At 41.2% G+C, this 25,341-nt stretch overlaps 1 protein-coding gene and 1 pseudogene across 1 annotated transcript in view; one reads left to right on the top strand and one right to left on the bottom strand.

Annotated features, from left to right (window-relative positions):
- The window catches only part of Shc3 (SHC adaptor protein 3), a 153,504-nt gene that overhangs the window by 44,042 nt on the left and 84,121 nt on the right, over nucleotides 1-25,341 (top strand). Inside the window, exon 2 of the mRNA XM_048351966.1 lies at nucleotides 3,378-3,448. Within this exon, the coding sequence (XP_048207923.1) occupies nucleotides 3,378-3,448 (71 nt within the window). The remainder of the gene's footprint in view (nucleotides 1-3,377; nucleotides 3,449-25,341) is intronic.
- Nucleotides 16-1,603, bottom strand: LOC125356574 (annotated as a pseudogene).

The following is a 25,341-nucleotide window of genomic DNA, read 5'->3' as shown; positions in this document are numbered from 1 at the left end:
CTTGAGACTGGATGGCTAGCTGCCTGATGGTGATCACACATTGGGCTGTTCCTCGGTAACGTCTGCAGCAGCTGAGGCAGCCTGGCACTCTGTGATATGGTGCTGTACCAGGGCAGGAATAAGCTGCATGTAAGCGGCCCCAAGGCAGTGGATGGCATGGATCAGCTTCCTGGCACAGCTCTGCAGACAGACTGCCTTCTCCTCCATGTCCGGGCTGCGTGGTGTGGGCTGGGCACCCAGCGCTGGCAGCAGAGCTCCGCCATCTGAGGGTAGACCAACAGGAAGTCTCAGTTGCTGTTGCTGCTGCTCCATTGCACTAAGGACGTGCTTCTGATGTTATTTGCCCTCCTGTCGTTGGTGAATGTTAAGGTTTGAATGTGAAATGTTCTCCGTGGGCCTGGCGGGGGGGGGGGGGTAGGGGGGCTTGCTCTCCAGCTGGTGCTACTTTGGGAGGTGGTGGAAACTTTCAGAGATGGCTCTAGATGGAAGGAGAAGGTCACCGGGGGACATGCCTTCCAAGGGTCTAAAACCAGTAGTCCCTCTACTCTGCTCCCTGCTCACCATGAAGTGAACAGCCTTCTCATGGATCGAACCTTCAAAACCAATGAGCTAAAAGCAATCTTTTCTCCTCTGAGTTTCTGTCAGGCACTTGGTTACAGTAATGCAAAAGTCACAGCAAACTTTCATGTTACTCTGTTTTCTTTCTCTGTAAGTAACGTGGTTTTTTTTTCTTTTCTTTGCTCATGTAATGTAATGCTTTTATTTTATTATTTTATTTTTAATCCAGTTTGGGGGCTTGAATTCAGAGCTTTGCATGGCTTACTTGGCCTTTCCCCTTAAGGCTTAGTTGCTTGACCCCCTTGAGACACACCTCTACTTCCAGCTTTTTTCCCCCCCTGGTTAATTGGAGATAAGACTCTCACAGACTTTTCTTCTTGGGTTTTCTTTGAATCATGATCCTTAGATCTCAACCTCTTGAGTAGTTAGGATTGCAGGCACGAGCCACTTATACTCAGCTTTGTAATTTTTTTTTTTTGAAATCAGAATCCAAAATAGAGATTTGCTCAAAATATTTTTAAAGATTTTTCAGGGAAAATATGTATAAGAGATAGAAACTAGAAACTCAAGTATGGTGAAATGGAGTTCAAGCAAATGCCCATACAGAAATAGGAACTGAATATGCCACAAAAGCAATAACCACTAGCGAATGACATGAGGCATAAGAGCAAGGGAAGCATTAGCTAAGCAGTACTAGCAGAAGTAGCAGACTACCCAAACCGAACATGGAGCTCCCACCACACCACATGCAGACAAATTGACACTGTTCCTGTTATTTCATAATAACAGTGGTGACAGGAGTCATGTCACAGAACTGCAGTGTTATGGTAGTGTCCATCATACATCTCTGTGGTTTTCACAGGACTGGATGGTAATGGAGATAGTCAATTAGCTGCAATATTAATGGGGTTACAATGGTGGGAGGAAGAGCCCCAGGAATGGGTGTAGAGCCAGTCATGGGTGCCAAATGTTTCTTAAAGTTACATACGGAGATGACAAGGCCAAGCTCACACTTAGGTTTTATGAATAATTCAAATGCAGTCATTTCTGTCCCACAAAATGAGGTTGGTTTGCTAAATCTAGGTATTTGTGTAAAACATCTGCATCTTTAAACTCTTAAAAAACCCTAAGATTGTAAATGTTGTCTTTAGCTCCTTACCATAACTTAGTTATGTGCACATAGCTTTCTATGCTTTTCATGTATAAAACAGGCCAGAATTTAGCTATACATCAAGATGTATAAATTTGAACTTTAGAAAATATATGGCAAATAATACAGAAAGGGGCTTTCTAGTAAGCTAAAGTAGCCAGTTGTTTTTGTTTTTTTTCATAGATTCACAATAGGTTTGTTAGATAGTGAAGCTTAATGTTAATGAAAGCAAGGATCAGTCAGTATTTTCATTCTGTTTTTACATTTCTTTTTTGGTACCAGTCCTGGGGCTTGAACTCAGGGCCTGAGTGCTCATGGCTAGCATTCTCCCACTTGAGCCACTGCTCCATCTCTCACAGACTTTCTTGCCCCCATTAGCTTCAAATCAAAATCCTCAGACCTCAGCCTCCTGAGTAGCTAGGATTATAGGTATAAACCACCAATCGCTGGCCTATCTTTAATTTTTTTTTATAAATCTCTAGATGAGAAAAGAACTAAAATTAGAACTAAAATTATGATGTTGAGGTCTGGGCGGTAGTTTCATGTCAAATGTGTGTTTACATAACAGTTAAACATTTAAGATTTCTATACTTATAAGGTGCACCTCAACGAAACCTTTCAAAATGTTCACCAAAGTGAAATACTAGTAAGCTTTAGAAAAGTCCAGTGCAAGCCATGTGTGGTAGTGCATGCTTGTAATCCCAGCACTTGGGCAGCTAGAGGCTATATAGTGATACTTTGTCTCAAAAAAAATCAAATGTAGTGACAATTTAAGAACTTTTTTTTTTTTGGCCAGTCCTGGGGCTTGGACTCAGGGCCTGAGCACTGTCCCTGGCTTCTTTTTGCTCAAGGCTAGCACTCTGCCACTTGAGCCACAGCGCCACTTCTGGCCGTTTTCTGTATATGTGGTGCTGGGGAATTGAACCCAGGGCCTCATGAATATGAGGCAAGCACTCTTGCCACTAGGCCATATCCCCAGCCCCGACAATTTAAGAACTTTAAATATTTTCTTACAGATATGGACAAAACCTTATCATGGAACTTAGATTTAAAATTTGATTTAAGAAATATGCTTTAAGCAAGTGTGGGTGGCTCGCGCCTGTAATCTCAGGATGCGGAGATCTAAGAATCCCAAGTCAAAGCCAACCCAGGCAAGAAAGTCCCTGAGACTCTTTATCTCCAATTTACCACCAAAGAGTTGGAAGTAAAGGTCTCGCTTAAGTGGAAGAGCACTAGCTTTGAGCAAAACAATGCTTCAGGGACAGTGCCCTGGGCCCTGAGTTCAAGCTCCAGCACCAGTACAAAAAAAAAAAAGAAAGAAATGTGCATAAAGCTGAGTGTTAGTAGGTCATACCTGCAATCTTAACTACTCAGGAAGCTGAGATCTAAGGATCTTAGTCAAAGCCGGCTCAAGCAGCAAAGTCCCTGAAACTCTTATCTCTCATTAATCACTAGAAGGCTGGAAGTTGAGATGTGGCTCACCAACTTTGAGAAAAAAAGCTGTGAGACAGCATCCAAGCCCCTGAGTTTAAGCCCTAGCATTGGCACAAAAAGCAAAAAGAAGAGGAAAGAAATGTCCATTGCTTCCAAAAATGCCCTTGTAATTAAGAACTGTTTTTTTCCCATTTCTATTCCCTGGGTTCATGATTTTCATTTCTTCCCCTTGCAGTACTTGGGGTGCATTGAAGTTCTGCGCTCAATGAGGTCTCTTGACTTCAGTACAAGAACACAAATTACCAGGTAAGCCCTCGTTAAAATAGACTCCTGGGATTTGCCTCAGAAAAGAACGATCTCAGAGTTTCACAATCTAGCAATTTCTAGAAGAAACTCCTTTGGGTATTAGAGACTGGTGATGGTGAGTCAGGACTTGTGGTGTCTTAACATGTTTGTGTGCTAGTTCATCTTTATGATACATGTCTCATGACAAGATTGCCATGTAGGACATAGCCCCTCCACCATAATTTGTATAATTAATTTGTAGGAGTGTGGAACAACCTCAATGTTTGTTTCACATAAGGAACTCTAATATGAGATTGATATATTAAACTTACTGGGCTGTATTCTTCTTAGAAAAGAACCTCAGGGGCTGGGGATATAGCCTAGTGGCAAGAGTGCCTGCCTCGGATACACGAGGCCCTAGGTTCGATTCCCCAGCACCACATATACAGAAAATGGCCAGAAGTGGCGCTGTGGCTCAAGTGGCAGAGTGCTAGCCTTGAGTGGGAAGAAGCCAGGGACAGTGCTCAGGCCCTGAGTCCAAGGCCCAGGACTGGCCAAAAAAAAAAAAAAAAAAAAAAGAAAAAGAAAAAGAAAAGAACCTCAAGATATCAAGAGAGACTTTCCAATTGTAAGCCCCAAGAATGAACTGTGTAGAATTGGAAGCAGAAATATCAACAAGAGTAGATAATTTAGGAAATACACCATTATTTGTTAGTGATTTCGAACAGTTTATACACACTCTTCAGTAGTAACTGGGTTGTAAATTTCTCAAAAATCAGCATATAAGCATTGTTTGTAGTATAGTTTATTCATGGACTAGTAAAGTTCATGCCAGTAGGAAAAAATGCCAGTTTCTATCACTTTCTAGAGAATGAGGACAGAATCTGTGAACTAGCTGTTTTTCTGTGGCCAAGAAGTTTCTGCAGCTTTGGTCAGAAAATGCCTCATGTGTGCCTTATTTAAATCACTGTATTGCATATCTTTGAATTAGAAAGCAATTATTGGGCTCAGGATGTAGCCCAGTGGTAGAGCACTTACCCAGAAAGTAATTATATGTTGTAATTATCTTCTAAGCAATGTGCTAAGTACCATAATAATACCTCTTTTCTCCTCACTGAAGAAGGTCATGGTTAAGAGTTGATTTTTCTCTTCTCAGAAAGCAACTCAAGATATGTGATTAAGAACATTCTAACACCACTGAGCTATACTCGGAAGAAGTCCATCTCCTCAAAGTTATATAAAATGGTTCATGGAACTTTCAATGGCAAAAGAATGGTCTTTTGAAATGAGAGCAATGAAAAGAGAAGTTGGAATGTTTCTTTGGGAAACAATTTATTCATGGTACTTGTGAATAGGGCGCATTGGGCACACTGAAGTGGTCAAAGCTGCATGTGTGTATGTGTGTGAATGCACACATTTTAGTCACATTCTCCTATGTGGTGGTAGTTTCAGTTGATTTTAACTGAGTTCCTTGACATAGCTTAGAATTTCTGTGGTAATCTCATGCCATTTAAAATCTGATATATTTATCGGGCTCTGCTGCTAGCTGTGTACATGTGTCCTGTCAAGAAACCCGGGCTATTTGCTCTGCTCAGCTTCCCAGTGTTGTGGAGAAAGATCGACATGAAAAGGAGCAAGATGTGCTTAAGAGACATAGACTAAGTGTTGTTCTTATTGGGTTGTGGTGAGTGGAGAAGAGGCAAGCAAGTAAATAATTCTTGGTTTACTTCCTTGGAGATCTCTGTTACAATTTATCTGGACAAAAGCAATAATAACTTTGTAGAAGAAAGCAGGTGGAACAGACATTGGTGGATTTGGATGTTGGATGCCTTGGCCCAGCATCATTTCATTTAATTTGTGAAAAAGTGAAGCAATGTAGGATCAGGCAAGTAGAGCACATCTCACAGACTTAGAAAACTTGGTTTTGAATTTAAATTGTACCAGCATTGCATTGGATTTCACAAATGTCTCTCTCTCGCTCTCTCTCTCTCACTCTCTTGCTCTCTCTCTCTGTGTGTGTATGTGTGTGTGTGTGTGTGTGTGTGTGTGTGTGTGTGTGTGTGTGTGTGTTACTAGAGCTTGAGCTCAAGGCTTAGGTGCTTTTCCTTAGCTTTTCACTCAAGGCTAGAACTCTAGCATTTGAGCCACCCCTCCATGTCTGGCCTTCTGCTCATTAGAGATAAGAATCTCATGAGCTTTCCTGCTTTGAAGCACAATCCTCAGATCTCAGCCTCCAGTGTAGCTAGGATGGCAGACATTAGGCTTTTCAGTAGACTTGAAAGCTATGGTTACTTGTCTCCATGATACTTTCTGTCTCTTGGGTCATCTTTATTATGCAGCATATTTCTTAATGTATCTAATTATCCCAGAACATTCAAATAAAACAATTTGACAAATTAGCCTCTTTGCAGCTACAGGAATATTTCCCAGATCTTTTGTGGACGTAGCACAATGTGCAAGTTTTAAGGTCTCGTTGGTAACTAAGTATGAGTAAACTTGTCACCATAGTTTTATATACCAAAGATGTTTTTGGAAAGTTGTAGGAAATCTAATGCTATGATCAAGTTAAGATTTGAAAGACACTTGAATTAAGCCATTTATCTTTTTAATCTATTATTTTATAAACAAACCCTGTTTTATTGCATATTGGATATAGTTTAAGATTGTAATTCAGAGGCTCTAATAGATGTAGTATATGTCTTTTCCAGGGTAGTTTTAGCCTTCTCTTTCAAGAACACTAAGTACTATTGTTGATTTTCTACTAAAACATAATACCTGGTGAAGTTGCCAGTTCTTTTTTTTAAATATATGTATATATTTTTATTATCAAACTGAATTACAGAGAGGTTACAGTTTCATACATTAGGCATTGGATACATTTCTTATACTGTTTGTTACCTTGTCCCTCATTCCCCCCTCCCCCCTCCCCCTTTCCTTTCCCCCATGAGTTGTTGAGTTGTTCAGTTCATATTCACCAAACAGTCTGTAAGTATTGCTTTTGTAGTTGTTTGTCTTTTTTTACCCTGTGTCTCGATTTTCATATTCCATTCCAATTTCCTGGTTCTAATACCAGTATACCCGGTTTCCAATATACTCAGATAAGATACAGAGATGGTGTAGGTACAACCACAAGAAGGTGATACAGGAATATCATCAATAATAGAGGCTACAGTTACATATGGCACACTGAAAGTAGTTACAACAGTGATATAACAATCGTTTCCATAACATGGAGTTCATTTCACTTAGCATCATCTTATGTGTTCATAAGGGTATAGCTATTGGGCTCCTGTGATCTTCTGCTGTGATTTGCCTAAACCTGTGCTAATTATTCCCTATAAGGGAGACCATATAGTCCATGTTTCTTTGGGTCTGGCTCACTTCACTTAGTATAACGTTTTCCAAGTCCTTCCATTTCCTTACAAATGGGGCAATGTCATTCTTTGTGATAGTGGCATAAAATTCCATTGTGTATATGTACCACATTTTCCTGATCCACTCATCTACTGAAGGGCATCTGGATTGGTTCCAGATTCTAGCTATAATAAATTTTGCTGCGATGAACATTGTTGTGCTGGTGGCTTTATTGTGATTATGTTTGTGGTCTTTTGGATAGATACCCAAAAGTGGGGCTGCTGGGTCATAGGGGAGTTCTAGGTTTAGCCTTCTGAGGAGTCTCCATACTGCTTGCCAGAGTAAGTTGCCAGTTCTTTTTTTTTTTAATTAATTGAACATAAATTTTTTTACAAGGTGTTGTGCAAAAAGGGTGCAGTTACATAGTAGGGCAGTGTGTACATTTCTTGTGATATCTTATGACCTGTTTTTCTATCCCTTGTCTAGGTCAGGTAGACATATATGCAATATACAATGTATCAAGAACATATACAGTATTCACAGACTTGGTCTCTACTGTCTCTCCATCTCCTTTTGTTAACAGTCATATATCAGGGAGATCATGCCCCTTTGTTTTCTGTGTTCTAGGCTTGTCTCACTCAACATTATTTGTTCGAGTTCTGACCATTCCCCTGTGAATAACAATATTTCACCATTCCTAATCGCTATGTAGTATTCCATTGTGTATAAGTACCATATTTTTTGGATCCATTCATCTGTGGAGGGGCATCTGGGTTGTTTCCATATTTTGGCTATTGTGAATTGTGCCGCGATAAACATGGAAGTACAAATGTCTTTTTGATATCTTGGTTTTGCTGTTTAGGATAGATGCCTAGGAGTGGTATGGCTGGGTCATAGGGTAGGTCTACATTGAGCTTTTTGAGAAACCTCCATACTGTTCTCCACAGTGGTTGTACTAATTTGCACTCCCACCAACAATGGAGAAGGGTTCCTCTTTCCCCACAGCCCCTCCAGCATTTGTTGTTTCCTGAGTTCAGAGTATAGGCCATTCTAACTGGGGTGAGGTGGTATCTCAGGGTTGTTTTTATTTGCATTTCCTTTACTAGCAGGGATGTTGAGCATTTCCTCATGTGTTTCTTTGCCATGTTTATATCTTCTCTTGTGAAGTCTCTCTTTAGCTCTTTTGCCCATTTCCTAATAGGTTTATTGGGCTTGGAGGGGCTTAGTTTTTTGAGTTCTCTGTAGATGACCAATATCAGGCCTTTGTCTGTTGCTGTGCTGGTAAATATCCTTTCCCATATCGTTGGCTGTCTTTCTATTTTGGTGGCTATGACCTTAGCTGTGCAGAAACTTTTAATTTGTAGTAGTCCCATTTGTCGAGTCTTTCCCCTATTTGTTGTGCCCCTGGGACTCTATTCAGGAAGTTCCTTCCTGTGCCTATAAGTTCTAGCGTCTTTCCTATTCTGTCTTTCAGTAGTTTCAAGGATTCAGGTCTGATATTGAGGTCCTTGATCCATTTTGAGTTAATCTTGGTGCATGGTGATAGGCTTGGGTCTACTTTGAGTTTTCTGCATATGGCTGCCCAGTTCTCCCAGCAGCAGTAGTTGAAGAGGCTATGTTTATTCCATTGTATGTCTTTAGCTCCTTTGTCGAATATCAGTTGGCTATAAGAGTGCGGTTTTATTTCTGGGTCTTCAATTCTAATCCATTGGTCTTCCGATCTGTTTTTATACCAATACCATGCTGTTTTTGTTATGATGGCCTTGTAGTAGAGCTTGAAGTCTGGTATTGTGATACCTCCTGCACTATTTTTTTTTTGCCTAGAATTGCTTTGGCTATTCTAGATTTTTTGCTGTTCCATATGAATTTGTGGATTGGTTTCTCTATTTCAGTGAAGAATGTGGCTGGGATTTTGATAGGTATTGCATTGAATTTGTATAACAATTTGGGCAATATGGCCATTTTCACTATATTGATTCTGCCTACCCATGAGCATGGGAGGTCTTTTCATCTCCTTGTGTCTTCTTTGATTTCCCTTATTAGATTTTTGTAGTTTTCATTGAATAGGTCCATCACGTCCTTGGTTAAGTTGATCCCTAGGTACTTTATTCTTTTTTTTGGCTACTGTAAATGGAATTGTTTCCATAATTTCCTTTTCTGTTTGTCTATTGCTGGTGTACAGAAAAGCTGCTGACTTTTGTGGATTGATTTTGTATCCTGCTACTTTGCCAAATTGGTTTATTAGGTGTAGGAGTTTGGGGACTGAGTTTTTTGGGTCCTTCAGATATAAGATCATGTCGTCTGAGAATAGGGATAACTTGATTTCTTCCTTGCCGATGTGGATCCCTTTGATGTCCTCCTCTTGCCTTATTGCTATGGCTAGGGATTCCAGCACTATGTTGAACAGACGTGGGGAGAGTGGGCATCCTTGTCTTGTTCCTGAGTTTAGGGGGAATGATTTAAGTTTCTCTCCATTTAATATGATATTAGCAGTTGGTCTGTTGTATATGGCTTTTATTGTTTTGAGGAATGTTCCATCTATTCTTGTTCTCTCCAAAGCTTTTAATAGGTATGGATGTTGTATTTTGTCAAAGGCTTTTTGGGCATCGACTGAGATAACAATGTAATTCTTAATTTTAGATCTGTTTATGTGGTGAATTATGTTGACTGATTTACGGATGTTGAACCATCTTTGTGACTGAGGGATGAAGCCTACTTGGTCATGATGTATGATTTTCTTGATCAGTTTCTGGATCCTGTTAGCTAATATTTTATTGAGGAGCTTTGCGTCTGTGTTCATTAGTGATATTGGTCTGTAGTTCTCTTTTTTTGTTGGATCTTTGCCTGGTTTGGGAATGAGTATGATATTAGCTTCGTAGAATGAGTTTGGGATTTCGCCCTCTGTTTCTATTTCGCGGAAGAGTTTGAGGAGTATTGGTATTAGCTCCTCACTAAAGGTTTTGTAGAATTCGTTGGTGAATCCATCTGGGCCTGGGCTTTTCTTAGTAGGGAGGTTCTTGATTACGTCCTGTATCTCACTGTAAGTTATTGGTTTATTTAGTTGATTTATTTCTTCTTGGTTCAGTTTGGGCAGTTTGTACTTCTCTAAGAATTGATCCATTTCTGTAAAATTATTGTTTTTTGCTGAGTAGAGGTTTTGGAAATAGCTCCTTATGATTGTTTGAATATCGTGTGTACTTGTTGTAATTTTTCCGGTGGAGTCCCTGATTTTATGTATATGAGTCTCTTCTCTTCTTTTTTTTGTAAGTCTTGCAAGGGGTCTGTCAATTTTGTTTATTTTCTCAAAGAACCAGCTTTTAGTCTTATTTATTTGTTGAATGGTCTTTCTATTTTCAATCAGATTTATCTCTTCTTTAATCTTTGTGATCTCTCCCCTCCTAGTCGTTTTAGATTCTGTCATTTCTTGTTTCTCCAGTTGTTTTAGTTTCATTGTGAGGGTATTCACCTGCTCTGCTTCCATTCTTTTAATGTGGGTGCTGAGTGCAATGATCTTGCCCCTCAGTACTGCCTTAGCTGTGTCCCATAGGTTTCTTTGTGATGTGTTTTCTTTGTCATTGTGGCTTATGAATTCGTTGATTTCATCTTTAATTTGGTCTGTGGCCCAAGTGTTGGATAGCAGCGTGGGGTTTAGCCTCCAAGAGTGTGTATAGCCTCTGTGGTATCCTTTGTTGTTGAGGGTTACCTTTAATCCACTGTGATCAGATATAATACATGGGATGACATCAATACTTTTGTATTTGCTGAGGTTCTTTGTGTGGGCTATGACGTGGTCTATTTTGGAATATGATCCATGGGCTGCTGAAAAGAAGGTGTATTGGGTCTCTGGAGGGTGGAAGGTTCTATATAGGTCTGTTAGATCCATTTGGGAAATGGTGTTATTTAGGTCTTCAGCTCCCTTACTAATCCTCTGGGTGTTGGATCTGTCTCTTGGAGAGAGAGGAGTATTAAAGTCACCCAATATGATTGTGCTTGCGTCTATCTTGCTCTGTAATTCTGTGAGAATTTGCTTGACATATATAGGGCCTCTTTTGTTTGGTGAGTATACATTTATCACCGTGATTTCTTGATTCTGGATTTTTCCTTGTATTAATATGTAGTGTCCTTCTTTGTCTTTTTGAGTTGACTTTAATGAGAAGTCCAACTTGTCTGAGATCAGAATGGCTACACCTGCCGTTTTGGTGGGTGCATTTGCTTGGTAGATCTTGCTCCATCCTTTCATTCAAAGCCTGTTTTTGTGCCTTGCTGTAAGGTGGGTCTCTTGTAGACAGCAGATGTCAACTTTTTGTTTGCGAATCCATTCTGCCAGTCTGCTCCTCTTTATCTGGGAGTTTAAACCATTTATATTTAAAGAGATCAAGGATAAGGGTGTTTTTTCTCCTTCCATTTTCTTGTTGGGCTGTTTTTTCCTCTTTTTTTTTCTTCTTGTCTTTAGTGAGCTGGTCTTTCTGCTGGGCTTTGGCTATTGAAGTTTCTTTCTGATTCTGTCTGTGTGTCTTTTACGATCTCTGTTGGGTGGGGTTCCCCTCTTAATATTTGCTGTAGGGCTGGTTTTTTATTCACATACTCCTTTAGCTCCTCTTTGGTGTGGAAAGATCTGGTTTTCCCCTCGAATGTGAACTCCAGTTTCGCTGGATATTTGATCCGAGGTTGTAAATTGTTATTCTGAAGTACTTGGATGGTGTTCTTCCACTCAATTCGAGCTTGGTAAATTTGTGTGGATAAGTCGAATGTTATTTGAATCCTCTTCCAATTGAAGAAAGTGTCCTTCTTTGCTTTGGCTTAATTCAGAATTTGCTCTTTAATCTTGAGGTCTGTAGTCTTGAATATTATGTGCCTTGGTGTGGCTTTCCTGGGGTCTGGCCTGCCAGGTGTCCTATAGGCTTCGGTTTCCTGGATAGGGTCCCCTGTGAGACTGGGGAAGTTTTCTGCAATAACTTTATTAAGAACATGATTAAGCCCTCTGTTCTGGTATTCGGCTCCTTCTTCTATTCCAATTATGCTCAGATTATATCTCTTGTCTTTGTCCATTAGTTCCTGGATTAGTCTTCCCTGAAGCTTCACCTTTTCTTGGAGTGTGGTCATTTTCTGGTTGTTGTCAGCTGCTTCATCGTCCAGGCGAGAGATTCTGGATTCTATATGGTCCACTCTTTGTGTTATGGTTTCAATTGCAGAGAGCTATTTATGGTTGTCATATCAGATCTGATCGTGGAAATTTCTTCCTTTAAAGAGTTGTATTTTAAATCTATTTTTTCGTGCATTTCAATTCTCAGGATGTGGAGATTTTCTTTAAAGAAGGCTTGCATTGTATCCATTTTTGCTTCCATTTCTTTAATTGAGGCTTGCATTGTATCCATTTTTGCTTCCATTTCTTTCTTGGCTTCCTGGGTGTCCTTCCAGATTTCTGCTCTAAACTCCTGGAATTGTTTTCTGATTTCATTTCTGACACTTCCGATCATTCCTGTTAACATGGCCTCATTTGCTTTTTTAGTCTCCATCTCCTCTTCAGTCATGCTGCTTTTTGGAGCTGGCAAGTTGGCTTGCCCTTTGATGAACTGAGTTATGTTTCTTTGTGATTTGCGCATCTGGAGGTCTGTGTAAGTCTTCCCTCCCTCCTGTGTAGGCGTGTCTACGGCAGCAGGTGCTGTCGCTGTGGCCCCGTCCACCAGTGCAGGGTACGCCTACCAGAGCGGGTGCTGTCGCCGGGGGCCCCGCCCTCCTGTGCGCTGTGTGTCCACTTCAACAGGCACTTTAGCAGGATATGCCTCCCAGAGTGAACCCCGGGTTGTTGGGTTGTGCTTGCGCCCTCCCGTGAGTCCGTTGGGGTGGGGGGCGGTATGTGTGGGGCCCAGTGGGATCAACTGTCCGGGTGTGGCTTGGCACCCTCAGACCTCGCCTCTGCTGCGAGGGGGGGATGTGATCAGGCTCAGGTGACCCTGCTGGGCTGGTATTGCCCACCAGCGCCTGTGATTTTAGTTGTAAGAGTCCACAAGGTCCAGGCGCCTTGGGTGGGGCTTGCACTGCTGGCCGTCCCCGGCCCCTGTTGGGAAGGAGGTGGGGCTGGTTCTGCCAGTTCAGGACCCTGTGTGGCCTTGGGGCTGCTCCGCCCTTCCCCTGCTAAACTGACTTTCCAGAGCCTGATGGGAGCTCTCCGCCTGATTTGGGGATTCTTTGTTCCCTCGGGGGTGGGGAGGGGGAGGGAGGGAGATCTAGCTTCTTTGTCGGGCTTGGGTCTCTGATAGCTGGTCTCCCGTTGGGGGAGGGGATAATGGGACACTCACAGTTGCTGCTTTGTGTGTGTGTCCCGCGCAGCCGTTGGCCCTTCAGGGGTTGGCAAAGTGTCGTGGTTGCTTCCCCGGTTGCCTCTTTCGGCCGCGCTGGGTTCCCTTGTCCGAACCCGGTGTGGACCCGAACTTCTCGTCGCTGCCGGTGTGTGTCTTGGTCCGCACCCTGCCTTGTGTCCGTGGGGTCTCCCGCTATATGAATTCTGTGCTCCTGGCAGCCTGTCTGCCGATCGCCGGGTTCCCCTTTCCCAGCCTGGCCCTGTTTGGGCCAGGGTCGGCTGGTGGGGGGAGGGTGCCCCGGAGATTCTCCGGCTCCATGTAGGTTTTTGGTTCTTCTTTTTTGCTCCTTTTTGTTTTCCTGCGTTTCTCCACTGCTTCTGTCTGCTGGTTTTGCTGGGTTCTTGATGGGGTGTCAGGTGTTGGAGTTCCCAGCTCGCTATTCAGTTGGAGCGAGTCGGGGTGCCTCCCTATTCTGTTGGTGCCATCTTTCTCCTCTGAAGTTGCCAGTTCTTATGCAAGTTGTACCTCAATAGCTGTTAAAAGCCTTATGCCCTTAACACTTAAATCTGGGGAGCTTAGTGACTCATTAAATCCAATCACTACCCACTGTGTTGAGGAGATAACCCCAAGATCAGGCCCATCCCTGCTGTTTTCCACCTGTTGGCTTTCATGTGCCATCACAAGAAGAGTGCTACAATAATGCCTTCTTCCACACCTGTGAGAAAGAAGTTTGTAGAGGACAAAGCCAAGTTTGCTCAGTCTCTTCACCAAGATTGTGTTCAACAATGGTGGACACAAGCAGGAGGGCAACACAAGTTGTGATGATTGTGATCTGTAACAACCACTGCTTCCCAGGTGCCTGCTTGTATGTAGAGAACAGAGATTCATGTGAGGCTATTGGTTGGCCATACAGAGATGAGTGTGACCACAGGATATTGGTCTGAAAGCATTTGGCATTTGGTAATTTACAGGGCTTTGAATTTGAGCAGACAAGCAAGCCTTTAACAGAATGAAGATGGAACTGAAGCTTGTAAGTGTTGTAGATGTTTTGGACAAGAGCATCCATCTCTGTGAGAGTATGGCCCTTGATATTTGCCCTGTGAGTGGGTGAGGTCCCCAGCATCCTCCCCTTATGGGTATGGCCCCCTGGCACACACTTCACATGTGTGGTCATGGCTTTAAAATTATTTTATTTGTTTGTTTTTAATTTTATTTTTATCTTTAAGTAGTTATACAAAGGAGTTGCCATTCAACAAAGTAGTATATGAATACAATGCATCTTGATCAATGTCATCCATTTCATCATTCTCCCCCCATCCCTCCGAACCCAGCCCTTCCTTCACTTTTCCTAATTTTTGTAGAATAGGGATTGAATTTTTTTTTTTACTACATTTCCCCTTTTCCTTGCTTCATTCCCTTACTCTCTTCCCCTTGATCCCAATGCCCTCTTTCGAGTACCTGATTCCTAGTTTTACTTTGTTGGGCTTTGAGTTACCTTTCTAAGGAATTACATTGTTTGCATTCGCCCCTGAATCTACCATATTTTAGTTAACACACTTGTGTACACTTGGATACCAACCCAAAAGGAGTATATTTGCATGTTTGTAGATTACTCTAGCTTCCACATATGAAAGAAAACACTTTGTCTCTCTGGGCTTGACTTTCTTCACTTAGAATGATTTTTTTTTCAGATCCTTCCATTTCTTTGCAAATGATGCAATATAATTCTTTCTAATTTATGATTAAAATTCCATTGTTAGATGTGTAGGTATATATCTATGTGTGTATATATATATATATATATATATATATATATATATATATAGTGACATATTTTCTTGTTCCATTTGTCCACTGAGATGCAGCTGAGTTGATTCCATACCTAGGCTATGGTGAATAGTGATTAGTACTGCAATAAACATGGCTGTGCTAGTGGGCTTACTGTATCTTAGTTTTTAATTTTTTGAATAAATACTCAAGAAAAAGTGGAATTGCTGGATCATAGGGTAGTTCTATGTTTAGTTTTTTGAGGACCCTCCATATTGATTTCCAGATGCATTCCCATCAGTGGGGAATATAAAATAGTTAGGATTCCTTTTTTTTCCCCACATCCACACCAAAATCTGTTATTGTTTGTATTCTTGATGATAGCCATTCTAACCATTTATTATAGCCATTTTGTCCATTTATTGGGTTGTTCTTTGAGGGTTTAGTCCTTCCTCCCCCATTTTTCTTATTTCCTAGAGTTCATTTTGATAAAGGGTTTAATTTCTTTAGCTCTCTGTATATTCTAGATATTAGGTCTCTGTCTGCTGTATACCTGGCAAAGATCTCCTATTCTATGGAACAGAATAGATGACCCAGAAATAAACCCACAAACCTACAGCTATCTAATATTTGAGCCAAAAACATAAGTTGGAAGAAAGACAGCCTCTTCAACAAATGGTTCAGGGAAAACCAGATAGCTACATGCAGAAAATGGAACCTGGGTAACTATCTATCATCTTGCACCAGTGTCAATTCAAAATGGATCAAAGATCTCAGTGTTAAGACTCAAAACCATGAAGTCATTACAAGAAAGTGAAGGTGAACCTATTAGGACTCCTCAGCCCAGGTGAGAATTTTCTGAGTAAAGACACAGAAGCACAGTAAATCAAAGAAATAATGGATAAACAGGGTTGCAACCAACTAAAATGTCTCTGCATAGCAAAGGACGCCGTTAACAAGGCCATGGCTCTTTAATACTTTCCTTATGCAGACATTGCTTTAGTAGGAAGAAAGAGGACCAAGACCTTTCCTCTTTCAAGAGTTCATCTGGAAGGCTTAGCAATCAGAGAGAAATAAAAAGTCCACGGTAACAATCTTGATCATGCAATGCTTAAGATCCACTGAGTTTCCTGATCATCCTCATTCATGTGCATTTCACCCCAGTTTCCTGCATTTATTGTCATGTGCCGAATATGTTCTCCAAGAGTGAATGCTCACCCTGTGAAGCTGGCCCTGAGACAGACAGAATCATGTTGACTCACAAGTTCATTTGAGGACCAAATCAACGCACTATGTGTAGATGTACGAAAGGCCACATTTACTCACAAGAGCTTGGCATTGTTTGAAGAGGATTTTCTATCCCCAGGGCATCACCCTGGCTGACAGGAAGTGCATGTAATAGAAGAAGAGAATGTAAGTTGTTGGTCCCTGAGAACCTTGGGAACCTTACCTGTCCAGAAAAAGCAGTGAAGGTCCCATTATACCTGTCCAAGTGAATGTGGGAAATAGTCCTAAGCAATAGGGCTTGGAATATACCTTGCTTAAGTTTTGTGCTAATTGTTTTCTCTGGTGAGGGGATGGCATGAACTCTACTAAATAGGCAGTAATTGACTATAACTTCTTTACATTCATGAAGGCATTAGGAACCTGGCTTAACTGGATCAGCCTGCCTTTCTTACTTTGGAAACACTGGACAGGCAAATCTGAAGAGTGTTATCACTGGAAATCTGTCATATAAAATATAGGAAGATACACACTTTTATACCTGGCCCATGCTATGGAAAACAAAGCTGGATTTTGCTTACAGCCTTCCTTAGATCTGAGAGGGAATCTTACCTGTAGATCTGATCTTTATATGTAAACCAGTTGCTTATGTAATTCCAGAAGTCCTTTTATATTATAAAATAAACAGCTCTCATGTGATTTACAGTTACATATGCCAGGAAAATGAAGGGATGGCTTTGGATTTGAGCATTATGGGCTCAGTTTGAATGTGCTCATTTGGAAGACCCCCAAGCCTTGCTTTTTAGTTTGTTTGTTAATTGCAGGTAAAATTGTCACTGCATTTGCTAACTGGACTGTCTTGAATCATGAGCCTCAGATCTCAGCCTCCTGAGTAACTAGGATGACAGATATGAGCCACCCAGCTCCCAACTTCTAGCCCAAGCTTCTTATAGCCCTTCAGAGCAGTGAGGCCTGGGGGCTAGGAAGCATTCATAGTTTCGCAGATTAGTATTTTTTTGGAAAAAAATCACTTGTGAGAGCCAAGTTCCAGTGGCTCATGGCTGTAATCCTAGCTACTCAGGAGTCTGAGATCTGAGGTTAGTGGTTTGAATCCTGCCCAGGCAAGACAGTCTGTGAGACATCTCCAAAGAACTACTCAGAGAAAGCCAGAAGTGGCACTGTGGCTCAAGTGTTAGAGTGCTAGCCTTGACCACAAAAGGCTCAAAGACAGTGCCCAGGCCCTGAGTTCAAGCCCCAGGATCAGCAGAAAAATAAAAAAATAAAAATCACTGTATGTAGATCTGCCTTTGGAATCACACTCACTTCTACATTATTACTTCAGTCTTAACATCAGGTAGAAACTTTTGTATACTCATGTCTTCTTCATAGGTATATACATGTGAGAATGTACCAAGCACAGGGGTGCCTGGCTCAGAGTCATAAAGGCAATAGAACATATCATCATGGCAGCAAGTAGAAATTATTTTGGAAACCTGAAAGAAGATCTCTGTAGGCAGGGTGAATCTCTGGAAACTTCTCAGAGAAGGGAGCATCGAAGTTTGGAAATTCTCTCCCAAGGGGGAATAAAACAGAGGCAATGACTAGGATCTGAGCTGGGCTTTCCAGCCAGACACTTAGGATATCTGTAATGTGAACAGAACACTTCTAGAAAGCAGACATTTTAATGGAATTTTAAAAGGGAGGCTGAATTCACACTTCAAAGGACCACAGGGCCAGTCTGAGCCCATGAAAAATCAACCCAAGAACTTCCAGGAAGACAGTGGAGGAGCAGCAGAGCCCTAGCTGAGCTCCCTCCGACATCGCAGTTTTCTCACCCCATAGAAACTTTTACTCCTAGAAAGACAGCCAGAGTAAGTTCTAATAGTACAGGGATTCTGGCCAGGGAGGAAAAATCGACTTTGCTCGTCTGAAAACACAGATTTGAGTTCCAGGCGGTGTCCCGCCGCTGCGCCAGTGCCGGCACCGGCACAGCGCCCGGCACAGCAACCCGCACCCCGTGCGGCTAAAGCACACAGCGTAGACCAGCGAGAAATACTCCAGACAGCGGCTGAGCACGGACGACCTGAAATCGCAGAAAAAGCGTGAGTACCCCATGAAAGATATTCTCACTCGTGCCCACAGAGCAGCTTCTGGAAGGCAGCCCTTCCCCCACCGCCAGAGCAAAGCGCCATCTTTGCCACTGGCCTAGGGTCAGACCAGATTGGAACTAAAGTGGGCCTGGGGAAAGCGAGGTCAAAGTAGCCATCTTTGAAAAGGGCAAGAGGGACTGAACAGTGAGAGCCAGCTCCGCCCAGGAGAATGCCCCCTGCCCAGGCGGGAGGCGTGTCCTGGGCCTCGGCTTAGCCAGAGGTGCCCCGTCCTGCCTGCCGGAATTTCTAAATTTAAAGCGAAAGCTGCAAGCAGCTACCAGCGTCACGGAAACACCAGACGGGTGAACAAACAATACCTGGGACAGTTAAACGGTCCCGTCACAGAGGAAGCCCAATTCCCAGCCCGAAACGGAGCTGCATTCCATAGCCACCTCCACCAAGGAGGCTGCCTCCCCCAGGCAAGCAACTCTCAGCCAGGTAAAACAGGCCAGAGGCCCCCCGCCCTGCTGAGTCCACAGCCTATTCAAAGCCAGGCATCAAAGGCAGCGGCCCCACAGCAGACAGAGGAGCCACAGTTCCCGAGACAGCTCACGTCCCCATCTACAGAGGACGCCCAAGGCCTACCTGCAAGCTGTGCGAACCACAGAGACCAGGGTTGCACCAACAGGGGAGAAGGGTCAGAACAGATCCACCCCTTGCAAACTGAAATCAAGTCAAACCAGCCAATCAGGAAAATAGATTACAGACCATTGCAAGGAAACCAGAGACTGGGGAAAGACCACCCAAACAAGGAGGACTCCATTTTTTTTTCTTTTCAAACATTTTTAAAAAAATTTTTTTAAATTTTTTCTTTTTAATATTTTCACTTCTGAAACGTCGTTGTTTGTTTGTTTGTTTTCCATTTTTACCAGTTTGTTTTATCAAGTTTTTTTTTGTTTGTTTGTTTGGGTTGTTCCTTTTCTGTTTTTTTTTTCCTTTTTATTTTATTTTTTTCTTTTTTAAATAATTTTTCTCTGTTTTGTTCATCTGTCTTCCAGTGTTTTTACTTTATTTCTCTTTGCGTTCTCTTTCTTTAAAAATTACTTTCCTATGAATAACACCTCCACTCTTTTCTGCTAACTCTCCATTGTCTGTCAGTTTAACCTTGTTCTTTCAACTGATTCTACTCTTCTCCACATTTCCACGTCACTGAAACTAAAGCAAAATCACTCCCCCCAATACATTTTACTCTATTCTCTTTACTACGTCCAACTCACCCTCCTGACTTACTGCCTGGACCTCCAGCTTCCATTGACTCCTGGTTATTGGATAGAGGGTATTCCAGCTTAATCTGAGTGAATCAAAGGGGTTCATAGAGAAAGCCAGTCCTAAAAGAACTTAATATAAAAACAAGAATTGTGTATAGGGTTGTAACAGTAAATAAGTAACTACTGAATACAGGGCCCAGGATCGGTTGTTATATTGAAATTGTACTCTTTAGGAACACCAAATCTAATTTTATAGACAGGTATACAAGGTATCTGTATATAATTGTGAACTTGTAAGATTTACACAACAGTGCTTGGTAAGGGCTGCTTTGGGTCTTAAACGGTGCTCACAGGTGCTGGTAGACTGGCATTCCCAATTCAAATGGGCAGAAGGAACACAAGAAAGATGGCAAACAATGAAGTCTTATCCCCCACTCAAAACAAGCAGGAAGCAGAGCTGTCAATCAAAGACATAGAAGAGAACCCCCCAAATGCCCTACAAAGTCTACTGATAAACATGATAAATGAAAAGTTTGAATCTCTTCAGTCAATTATTCTAGAGTGTGAGGAGGCAAAGCAAAAATTAATGAAGAATTTCATGGCCTCCACAAATAGAAAGATAAATGAACTTCAAGAGTCAAGTGAAAAGATAGCTACCCAGCTTAAAGATTTGAGAGACAACAATCAAAACCAAAGTAATGAAGTTAATGAAGTAAAGAAGTCCACACAAGACCTAAGAAATGACATGGAAATCATCAAGAAAGACCAGTCAGAAGGAAAAGAGATTCAAAATCAAGTAGCTGGCCTACAATCCCAACTAACTGAAGCAGAGGATCGAATCTCAGGAGTTGAAGATTCCTTAGACTCTATGGAGAAAGATCAAAAATCAATACAAATCCAGTCCAATCAACAAAACAGATCGCTACAGGAGATTCAAGACATGATCAGGAAGCCCAACTTAAGGATAATAGGTATTGAGGAAAACTTGGAGAAAGAAGTTAATGGGATAGGCAATCTATTTAACAGAATATTAGCTGAGAACTTCCCAAATATCTAGAAGGAAAGGCCTATACAGATACAAGAAGCATTTAGAACCCCAAACTGACCAGACCAGAATAGGATATCCCACCGACACATTGTGATCAAAACAGGATCAGTAGAGTACAAAGAAATAATCCTTAAAGCTGTTAGGGAGAAGAAAACAATCACATATAAAGGAAAAGCAATCAGAATTACCCCAGACTTCTCAGCAGAGACCATGAAAGCAAGGAGAGCCTGGAATGAAGTATACCAAAAACTAAATAAAATTAACTACCAACCAAGAATTCTGTACCCAGCAAAACTCTCCTTCATAGCTGAAGGTCAAATAAAAGTCTTCCACAGTAAGGAAAAACTGAAACAATATATCTCCACCAAACCAGCTTTACAGAAAATCCTCAAAGATGTACTATACAGGGAAAATAATCAAGATCCCAATACAGACAGAGAAATGAACCCTAAATAGTAAACATCAGATCAAGAAATGAGAAGACACAGCTTTAAACAAGATAGTGATAATGAAAGGAACAAACGATCATCTCTCAATCCTAACTCTCAACATTAATGGACTTAATTCTCCAATCAAACGACATAGGCTCATAAGTTGGATCAAAAATCAAGATCCATCTTTCTGCTGCCTCCAAGAGACACATCTATCCAGCAAAAGTAAACATCTTCTAAAAGTGAAAGGCTGGAATCAAATCTATCAAGCAAATGGCCCCCATAAGTAGGCTGGAGTTGCAATCCTAGTATCAGACAAAATTGACTTCAAATTAAAAAAGGTAAGAAGAGACAAAGAAGGCTACTACATACTAGTAAAGGGGTCTCTCCTACAGGAAGATATAACCATTCTAAATATCTACACACCAAATGCAGGAGCACCCACCTTCATCAAACAAACACTACTGACTCTAAAAACACTCATAGACCCAAACACATTGATAGTTGGGGACTTTAATACTCCACTATCACCTCTGGAAAGATCAACAAGCCAAAAACTGAACAAAGAAACCACAGATCTTAATAATTGCATAGAACAACTAGACTTAACCGACATCTACAGAATATTCCACCCAGCAACAACAGAATACACATTCTTCTCCGCAGCACATGGAACATTCTCCAAAATAGATCACATCTTAGGGCACAAAGAAAATCTGTACAAATTCAGAAGTATCAAAAACATTCCCTGCATTCTCTCAGACCACAATGGAATAAAATTAGGGCTCAACTCAAACAGCCACCACAGAAAATCCTACAATTCATGGAGACTAAACAACACACTGCTGAACCATCAGTGGGTCATTGAAGAAATTAAAAAGGAAATTCAAATGTTTATGGACTTCAACCAAGTTGAGGACACAAAGTACCAGCTCCTTTGGGACACAGCAAAGGCAGTACTCAGAGGAAAATTTATATCTCTGAGTACATACATCAACAAACTGGAGAAACAGCAACTCAGTAATTTAAGGAAGCACCTTAATTTTCTGGAGAGAGAACAGCAAGCCAAACCCCAAGTCAATAGACAGAAGCAAATAATTAAAATCAAATCAGAATTAAATCAATTAGAGACGAAAAAACCATTGAAAGAATCAACAAAACAAAGAGTTGGTTCTTTGAAAAAATCAACAAGATAGACAGACCCCTGGCAAACCTGACCAAAAAACAAAGGCAGCACACTCAAATAAACAAGATAAGAGATGAAACAGGTAACATCACCACAGAAATAGCCGAAATACAGAAAATAATAAGGGACTATTTTGCAAACCTTTATGCCAACAAATTCGAGAACTTGGAAGAAATGGATGATTTCCTAGAAAAAATTGATACCCCCAAACTCAACTATGAAGACTTAAACCTTCTAAACAGACCCATATCCAGTATTGAAATAGAAACAGCAATAAATGATCTCCCATCCAAGAAAAGCCCAGGTCCAGACGGATTCACCGCAGAATTCTACAAGGCCTTCAAAACAGAACTCACTCCAATATTTCTCAAACTCTTCAATGAAATTGAAAGAGAACGTTCACTACCAGACTCATTTTATGAAGCCAGTATAACCCTCATCCCAAAACCAGGCAGAGACTCATCACGGAAAGAGGACTACAGACCAATCTCCCTGATGAACATAGATGCAAAAATTCTCAAGAAAATTCTGGCCAATCGACTTCAACAGGTCATCAAAAAAATCATACACCACGATCAAACTGGATTCATCCCAGGGATGCAAAGCTGGTTTAATATACGCAAGTCAATTAATGTAATCCACCACATCAACCAGAGCAAGGTAAAGAACCACATGGTTTTATCGCTGGATGCGGAAAAAGCGTTCGATAAAATCCAGCACCCATTTATGCTAAAAGCCCTGGAAAAACTGGGATTCCAGGGAGCATTCCTGAATATAATCAAGGCAGTTTATGACAAACCAACAGCAAGCATAACTCTAAATGGTGAAAAACTAAAGCCATTCCCTTTAAAATCAGGAACAAGGCAGGGATGTCCACTCTCTCCCCTGCTCTTCAACATAGTACTAGAATTCCTAGCCAGAGCAATTAGGGAAGAAGAGAATATAAAGGGGATACAAATAGGAAAAGATGATGTTAAACTTTCTCTCTTCGCAGATGACATGATCCTATACCTAAAGAATCCCATAGACTCTACCCCCAAGCTACTAGAGCTGATCCAAAACTTTGGCAAAGTTGCAGGATATAAAATAAACCTTCAAAAATCAACGGCCTTTCTCTATGCTAACAACCCGAAGACCGAGGCTGAAATCAGGAAAGCAACTCCTTTTGCAATAGCCCCCAAAAACATAAAATACCTAGGAATAACCTTAACCAAAGAAGTGAAAGACCTCTTTGAAGAGAACTTTAAAAGCTTGAAAAATGAAATTAAGTCAGAACTAAGAAAATGGAAAAACCTCCCATGCTCCTGGATTGGGAGGATTAATATAATCAAAATGGCAATATTGCCAAAGGCTATCTACAAATTCAATGCAATACCCATTAATATCCCAACACCATTCTTTAATGAAATAGAGGAAGCAATCCAGAAATTCATATGGAACAATAAAAGACCTAGAATAGCAAAAACACTCCTAAGCAGAAAGAACAGTGCTGGAGGAATTACAATACCCAACTTCAAGCTGTATTATAAAGCTATAGTAATAAAAACAGCTTGGTATTGGCACTGGAACAGGCCTGAAGACCAATGGAACAGAATTGAAGACCCAGAATTAAACCCACAGAACTATGCCTACTTAATCTTTGATAAAGGAGCTAAAACAATAGTATGGAAGAAAGATAGCCTCTTTAACAAGTGGTGCTGGCAAAACTGGATCAACACATGCAACAAACTAAAACTAGATCCTTATATATCACCCTGCACCAAAATCAATTCCAAATGGATTAAAGACCTTGAAATCAAAACAGGCACCCTGAAAACACTAAAGGAAGGAGTAGGAGAAACACTTGGGCTCCTTGGCACAGGACAGAACTTCCTTAACAAAGACCCTGAAAGGCTACTAATAAAGAAAGGTTGGACAAATGGGACTGCCTCAAACTCCAGAGCTTCTGCACGGCAAAGGACATAGCTCTCAAGATAAACAGAAAGCCCACAGACTGGGAGAAGATCTTTACCGGACATTCAACAGACAAAGGCCTCATCTCTAAAATATATGCAGAACTAAAAAAATTACCTTCTTCCAAAACAAAACCGCAAAGAACCAATAGCCCCCTCATCAAGTGGGCTAAAGACTTACAAAGAAACTTCTCTGATGAGGAAATGAGAATGGCCAATAGACATATGAAAAAATGCTCTACATCACTGGCCATAAAGGAAATGCAAATCAAAACAACATTGAGATTCCATCTCACCCCAGCAAGAATGTCATATATCAAGAAAACTAATAATAACAATTGTTGGAGGGGATGTGGCCAAAAGGGAACCCTACTTCATTGTTGGTGGGAATGTAAACTGGTTCAGCCACTCTGGCAAGCAGTATGGAGATTCCTCAGAAGGCTCAATATAGAACTCCCCTATGACCCAGCAGCCCCACTGTTGGGTATCTATCCAAAAGACCACAAACAAAATCACAGTAATGCCACCAGCACAACAATGTTCATCGCAGCACAATTTGTCATAGCGAGAAGCTGGAACCAACCCAGATGCCCCTCCATAGATGAGTGGATCAGGAAAATGTGGTACATTTACACAATGGAATTTTATGCCTCTATCAGAAAGAATGACATTGTTCCATTTGTAAGGAAATGGAAGGACTTGGAAAAAGTTATACTAAGTGAAGTGAGCCAGACCCAAAGAAACATGGACTCTATGGCCTCCCTTATTGGGAATAATTAGTACAGGTTTAGGCAAGCCATAGCAGAGCATCACAAGGCCCAATAGCTATACCTTAGGAACACATAAGATGATGCTAAGTGAAATGAACTCCATGTTATGGAAAAAAGTGATATATCACAGTTGTAACTACTTTCAACGTCCTATGTGTATGTGTAGTTTCTATTATTGATGATGTTCTTGTATCACCTTCCTATGGTTGTACCTACACTATCTCTGTAATCTTATCTGAGTATATTGGAAACCGTGTTTACTGGTACTGGAAGTAGGAAATTGAAAGGGAATACCAAATTTGAGAGACACAGGGTAAAAAAAGAGAAATAACTACAAAAGCAATACTTGCAAAACTGTTTGGTGTAAGTGAACTGAACACCTGGGGGGGGGGGAAGGGGGGGAGGAGGGGGGCATGAGGGACAAGGCAACAAACAGTACAACAAATGTATCCAATGCCCAACGTATGATACTGTAACCTCTCTGTACATCAGTTTGATAATAAAAATTTGAGAAAAAAAAAG

This window comes from Perognathus longimembris, chromosome 1, assembly GCF_023159225.1.
Source record: "Perognathus longimembris pacificus isolate PPM17 chromosome 1, ASM2315922v1, whole genome shotgun sequence".
Classification (NCBI taxonomy): Eukaryota; Metazoa; Chordata; class Mammalia; order Rodentia; family Heteromyidae; genus Perognathus; species Perognathus longimembris.
The sequence above is the reverse complement of the archived record's forward strand: the minus strand, read 5'-3'. Positions and strand labels throughout refer to the sequence as shown.